General features: G+C 38.9%; 1 protein-coding gene across 1 annotated transcript in view; it reads right to left on the reverse strand.

Annotated features, from left to right (window-relative positions):
* LOC101848615 (centrosomal protein of 83 kDa) overlaps positions 1-5,845 on the reverse strand; it is a gene marked incomplete in the record, with an annotated part of 18,015 nt that extends 12,170 nt beyond the window's left edge. Inside the window, 5 exon segments of the mRNA XM_035972588.1 lie at positions 1,180-1,296; positions 1,666-1,890; positions 2,333-2,483; positions 2,983-3,188; positions 5,787-5,845. Coding sequence (XP_035828481.1) covers positions 1,180-1,296; positions 1,666-1,890; positions 2,333-2,483; positions 2,983-3,188; positions 5,787-5,816 — 729 coding nt within the window.
* Positions 5,846-7,516: the final 1,671 nt, after the last annotated feature.

Raw genomic sequence — 7,516 nt, forward strand, 5'->3', positions numbered from 1 at the left:
AAATGGCACGCCTCATGCCACTATGCACTGTGATAGGTCATCAAGGTTAACCACTATTTGCTCGCCATACGTCATAAACCCACCAAGGGGTCACGTCAGTTCATTGTAGGGTGGAGGCAGACCATTTTACCGATTGTGAGCCTTAACATGGGTCACCATAGATTCTTCCCTGGGTTCGTCGGTTAAGATCCCAGTTCGCCTAAGATCCCGCATTTCCTTGCTCCCAAGCACCGGGATCTTAGGCGGAGACTACTGTAATTACAATAATGACAATAACAATAATGATCACTGCAAAAAAAAATATAAATAAATAAATAGTCCCACCAGCAGCTCATTCAGCTGTAAGTAATAATAATAATAATAATAAAAATAATAATAATAACAATAATAATAATTTAAAAAATAATAACTATAAATAATAATAAAAATAACATTTGTATATCTCCACCAGCAGCTCTACAATATTGTTATTATAATTTTACTGAAACTGTTAAATAAATTTTCAATTTAACTAAATAAAAACCTGATAGTCACACTTGCCCATACCAAACTATAGTGGAAACAGGCTTGCTGGAACAAGTATTCTTTTCCCAACATAGTAGTGGGGGGGGGTTCTCGATAATTTCGTTCAGAAATTTTTTAGAATTAGTTTTTAAAACACAAATGTATCTGGTATTTTTAGGGGATTATTTCCCCTGTTCTAATAATTCAGAGCATGTATCAGGACAGCTCCTGAGGGGTTAAAGGGTTAAGCTATGTAAGTCAGTACAGAGCACTGAATATGATAAAATTCATCACTTTAATCGCAAACATATTTCTGTAAGATTTACATAAACATATGTGAAGTGTGCTGACAAAAAGAGTTACTTGTTGGATTTGAGCCTTAAGGAAATGGATACATCATGCAAACAGGTGAAGTTTTTACAATTTATAAGTATGAAATAATAAAAGGCATGTTTTAGTTAAAGAATATGGGACCAATAAAAAATCTACAAATTTGACCCTAGCGTCAAATTTTGGCCAATATCTCCATTTTGTGGACCGCGAGTAGTAACTCATTTTGTCAGCACGCCTCACATATATCAGTAAGATATACATAAACACATCTTTAAGATTTACATCATAAACATATCTGTAAGATTTACACAAACACATCTGTAAGATCTGAGTGGGCCTGACCTGCAGATGTAGCTGAGCGTTCTCCCTCTGTAGTGTGCGGACTTTCTGTAAGTCCTGGCCCGTCTCTGCCTGGATCTTGTTGATGGCCGTGTCGCGGTCTTCTCGCAGATTTCTCAGCTGGAGATACACAGTGGGAGATGAACAGAAACTATTTAATGCGTTCAACACTGTACGTATAACATACAAATAGATGTTGATAAAGTTTAGGGTTTTTAAAGGTTTGTAAGGGGTTTTTCCTCGTGTTCCATAAAAAGCTTTTATTTTTTTCACGCAACACCCCCTCCCAATTCCCCCCCCCCCCAATAACCACATCCCTTAACACACACCTCATTATCTTGCTGTTTGACCATCTCCTCCAACTGTTGCTGACAGTCTGCCTTGGTGTGCCTGTACTCTGTACACACCCCTCCCCCCTCCACCTCCCACAAATCCCAATACACACACACACAAATATACACACACACACACACACACACCCCCACATACCTCAATATCCTGCTGTTTCACCATCTCCTCCAACTGCTGCTGACAGTCGGCCTTGGTGTGCTCGTATTCCGCCTTCAGGAAGGACATCTCGTAGCGGACTTTGCTGAGGGCTGACCGGTATTCTTCCACTTCCGCTTCCTGTTTCTTGGTACGCTCTCGGTACACCTGCTCCAGCTCATCCACAATGTTGGCCTTGATCACCTCCAGCCTCTGGGGCGTGATCATCTGCACAAAAAAAATGATGAGATTTCTTTTGTTTGAGTAAAGGGTAATAGTCAGTTGAAGCCTCCCCCCCCCCCCCCCCCCCCCCATTTATGCCTCTATGTCTCTATGTGGGGCCACAGAAAGGTCAATATCATGTCATATTTCAAGAAAGACAATTTTGATTTAGGGGCCTAACTTATTTTAAGAAATGAGAGGGGGGCGCGGTTGAAGTTGAGGCTTACAAAGTAAACCGTATTTTTGAGAAAAACCCCCCACCAAAACAAAGAGACACTGACACAACAATGGTCATAAAGGGAAAAGAAAAGAAAGACAGATGGTAAGACAAAACAAGTTGCTGTTGTCAAGCCCGAAGAATTTACGCTCAAGTTGTTTCTCATACAGTGCCTTTCACTTTACACGTGTACATAGCTTGTGTACAAAACATACTGTACAAGTAACTTACCTTTGTTTTCATCTCCTCCACTTCAGCGATTTTCTCAGCCAAGTCTCGTTTACATGCCTCATACATCGTCAAATATTTATCCTTTACAATGCGTGATTCTTCGATGGTGGATCTATTCTCAGCTTCAAGTTCGATAATTTTGTCTTGCAGCCTGTGGAAAAGAAAGGAAATGTTAATGGCACAGTCCTCATACATATATCCACTCAACTCAAGCTTTGACAAAAATAGCACTACATATCATGTGACTCAGTTCCAGCGATGTGAATACCATGCAAACTGACACTGCATGGCTAACAAATGGTGGTCATGGCTTGAAAAGTCCATGCTTCTTTTCCCATCAGAAATAAAGAATACCCACTGCCGAAATCTTTGCCATTAGTCTTTTAAAGTACTGTATTCAAATTCAAAAGACTACTTGGAGTTAAAGGAGACAAAGATAACCAAAGATATGATACTGGCTTCAGAAGTCATAGTAGTAAATCCACTCTCAAACATATGACCTTTATATGGTATGAAAAAGTCTAAAATAAAGAAACTCACTGAAACAGAGAAGAATCAGATACTTTTAAATATCGATCAGTTAGATACCAGTCATTACAAATCCCTACAAGAAATAGCAACATGAAAACAAACCACACTATAACACTTACCTCATGTGTTCCACCTTGAGCTGCTGATAGTTTACTTTGTGCTTCTCCGCCCTTCCCTTCTCGTCGGAGAGCAGTTTCTGTAGCTCCGTCTCCATCGTCAGACGAGGAAGCTGGCTGCCCAGACTTCCCCCCAACTGGCCGGCCATCCCACCTCCTGCGACAACACCGGCGGCCGCCATACTGTAACTGGGACGAGTTACCTCAGTCTGCACAAAAGACAGAGAGGAAGTGCCGTTGGTTGCTGTTGTTACATTCAAGAAAAGTCTTGATAAAGATTATATAATCATAAACAACCCAACATTAAAGCCTTGAGAGGGGGTCGAAGGGCATGGTATGATAGCAAAAGTTGTTTGTTAATTTTAACAAAACACACACAAAAAATCATAGTTCATCTAAAATGGAACTCTCTGTTCATTACTTTTACTTCCAATTAAATTGTATCACATTCACTAGACACCGAAACATGAGTGTCTTTAAATAAAAATTAAAGTAAAAACCAAAGCCAAAACGACTTTTCAATCATGATTACACCAAGGACCAAGCTGCAGTAGAATAAGTGTTTGGTGTTCCTTTAGCAAATCTTATCTGTCATCGAGAAAGTAAAAAAAAGCAAGGAAAGAGAAATCACAGCAAAACAGGAAGTAGAATTCTCATATTGAAGCGTTTCTATGGTCTACAAATTACATGGTTCAAGAAGGCTAATAAGTATAAGTAATAGATTCTAGATCTAGATCTAGATTCTAGATCTGTCTAGAATTTAGATCTAGAAGATCTTACTAGATTTCTAGATCTAGATATCTTCAAAAGTAGAAGCAGCAGTTTTCTGTAGATTTTATATTTTCTAGTTGGTCATAGGGTCCTCCATGGCGACCATGGGTAGGCCTACTGAGGAAATCTTGAATAATTTGAAGTAAAGGTGATAATTCCCTCCAGATAACATACCAGGCCTAGATCTAGATCTAGATCTATAACCAGGCTCAGATCGGGATGTAGATCTAGATCTAGACTAGGCCACCTTCTATCAGTGAGGTGTGAGCCACTTGACAACACAGACTCAACTAGATATCTAGGTCTAGTAGTCGGTCTAGCTCCTATCCTAGATCTACTGTAGCAAGACTAGGCTACAGTATATTTCGATGCGTGAGAATTCAGCTTAACACATTCAGAAGGGAGAATTTTAATTTCGATTCAAAGTTAAATATCTGAAGAGAATCTGGAATACTGGTTGGGTAAGGGGGCAAGTGAACAAGTACCAACACGCTCTGCTCTCTTTCACTTTCGTTTAGAAAGCGGCTGGCAGTCAGTCTACAGAAGGTAGAATCTAGATTTCAAAGCTAAAGCAGGGCTAATTCCATTTGAATTTTTTTTTAACATGTGGGATAATAGCTATGATGCTTAAAATAGAGTTTCAAGCATCTGTACCTCTTGGTCACCTCTGCATCATACTATTATCAACGGACTAGAAAACCTGTCTCATCGAAGTCTCAAAATTCCAAACACGGAGACCGGAAGTTTACGTTTGAAACTAGGACAGCTGTTAATCTCCCTTTGTGGAAAAAAAGTGGACTGGATTGTGGATTTCTTTACAAATTAATGACTGTACATGAACTTGCGGATCGGTAGCCTTTATCCTATTAGTTCAGATTGAGATGGCGCCTGTACAGTTCTAGCGGTCTGGTTATGCTGTTTAGGTCTCCATATTTCAACTCCATTATCTGCCTTGTCATTGTCTGACAAAACAAAACAAAACAAACAAACAAAAACAAACAAAACAACAACATCAACAACAAAAAACCCCCAACAAAAGCAATGAATATTAACAATAAGTATTTATTGCTGTTGAATAATGATATATAATAATAACACAGTCATAAAAAATAATTATGATAGTAATAATAATGAAAGTAATAATAGGCCTAAGGATAATAGTAAAAATAATAATAATAGGCCAACAGTCTGAGAAAAAAGTTTATATTAAGCTAGGGCACCAGGCCTGTCGGATCACAGACATTTTGAATCAATACCCATAGTGCTGACCCCCCCCCCCCCCCCAAAAAAAAAAAAAAATTAAAAAAAAATAATAATAATAATTTTAAAAAAAAATAAAAAAAAAATATTAAAAAAAATAAATAAATAAATAAATAAATAAATAAATAAAAATAAAATAAAATCCTGTTAAATTGTTCCTCTGAAACTTCAACACTACAGTGTAGGCTACAGACGATAAAATGTGCAAGTTTGTGTTTTTGGTGACGCTTGAAGTGCGCCAGGGCTGCCGAAGGAACATATTATATTATATTATAATCTATAATATATTTATTGTTATAATATATGTGTCTGCTACGTTCTCAAAGAGTAAATAGACCTATATATTATCAGAACTCATACCTCCCGGGGCGGTGAAACTGACTGAAGTGTCTTTAGGCTATTCTCAAACGGGGGACATTTCTAGTTCATGCACAGTAGAACTGTAAATGGGCTGATCTAACAATTACATCATGCTCATAACTGTGCCTGAACTACAACAGGAGGGAACTGCTGCTTTTTCTTTCCTCATCCTTACTATCGTTATTTTCCTCCACTTCTTTTGTATGTTTTTCACACACTTGTTACCCGCTATTTCCGGGGTGCCTTGATAGTCGAAGCAGACTTTGTGTTGTTGAGGCTAGAGAGGTGAGCAGAGTCTGATTCCCTGTATAAGGACTTCTGTTGACATCCACCCCTTGGCGCTCAAATGACATTATGCAGTTGCGAGCGCCGTAAAACTAAGACCTCTACTAAAACAAAACAAAATAAGAACTCACGTGGGGTGCAGTAGCCAAGGAATCCTCCATCACTGTTTGTTGTTTGTATATTGTGGATGTTTCAGGGAATCTGTGGGAGACATCTCCTACTTTTTAGTATCTATATAATATTATGTCATTTTTAGGCCTATGATAGACTGTTTTCTTCGATATTGATTATTTCTATAATGTGCTTCATTTTAATGAAAAAACACACCTGCGAACAGAGGTGTAACTAACACACACACACACACACACACACAAACACACACACACGCACACACGCACACACACACACACACACACGCGCGCCCGCACACACACACACACACACACACACACACACACACACACACACACACACACACGCATGGCCACACGGTTCAATGATATTAGTATCACCTATTTGTATTTCTGGGACGAGTTTGAGTACAGATAAATGAAATGGACACAATTATAATAATCACTTAACAGTGGGGAAGAGCAATATAATTATTTCTAGTTTTGAGTTGGAGTTCGAGAGTTTCAAGTCACTATCCACAAAAACACAAGCAAACTCACCGCCACAGATGACAACAATGAACCATCAACGTTTTAAAACCAAGTAAATTAAGTAACCAAGAACCTCCCCCCACCCTTTCCAAGACAAAACACCTGCCGTTGATGAACTGACAGCAGAAGAGATAAAGGCAAACGGTGAGGCAAGAGAAGCGAGATAGCGCAGGATCTTCCTCACTGTCGCAGCATGGCACACAAGGGAAGTCACGAAGGCAACATGTTTGCTAAGATCTTGGAGCAAAGAATACGACCAATCATGGAAATCCAAATGTGCGAAGTCTAGTTTGGATTCAGGAGAAGCAGAGGATTCACAGATGCCATAAAAAAAAATTGAGGAGACACATAGGTGGTTACTGATTACAATTAAGTATTACATTGTTTAGTTTTAGCTAGAGTTTTACGGCGCTCGCAACTGCATAAGGTCATATGAGCGCGTGTATTATAAGTTGGTTGCATTCACAACAGTTCATTGCACGGCCAGGTTCGGGCCAACGATCAGAATATAAACTGTTTAAAAACCCGAGGTAAAATAACAATCTTAAAATGGTAATCTGCTAAAAATCAAAACAATTAAGTATAATATATAGATTTAAGTACATGTAATCAACCCAAGCAAGATAGTCAAGTAACATCTACGACAGAAAGAAGACATTATAGACGATGGACACATCACCAGCTGCGTCCTCCACCGACCCACCCCTGGCCCAGCTTTGAACTACGTCACAGTAGCCAGCGCTTATGCTTGTTTGTTTGTTTGTTTGTTTGTTTGTTTGTTTGTTTGTTTGTTTGTGTAAAAAGAAACACATTAGCGAACATGGTTAAATGGTGTAGATTTAACGCCCGTATCAACACTGTTAGCTTCGGTAAACAGGGATGATTCAGCACCCCGGAGTGACTAAGGCATATCTGGAAAAATGTTATGATGCTTTTGAGATTATTTTTTTCGATATCAAAAGTGATTTTGAGTATTGTTTCAATGCATTACACAAAAGAGTAATCAGTTTGGGGGAGTATTTAGACTTTCCCAGCTATATACCTTAGTCATCACAGTAATTCTGTTTACGTTATTTAGGAAGCGGAAACACATCGGCGCAATTTCGGACTTTTAGTGGAAAGATTGTTTTTGTTTTAGTAGAGGTTTTACGGCGCACGCAACTGCATAAGGTCATATGAGCGCCAGAAGATTAGAGGTG

The sequence above is a fragment of the Aplysia californica genome, unplaced genomic scaffold (assembly GCF_000002075.1).
Source record: "Aplysia californica isolate F4 #8 unplaced genomic scaffold, AplCal3.0 scaffold00752, whole genome shotgun sequence".
NCBI lineage: Eukaryota > Metazoa > Mollusca > Gastropoda > Aplysiida > Aplysiidae > Aplysia > Aplysia californica.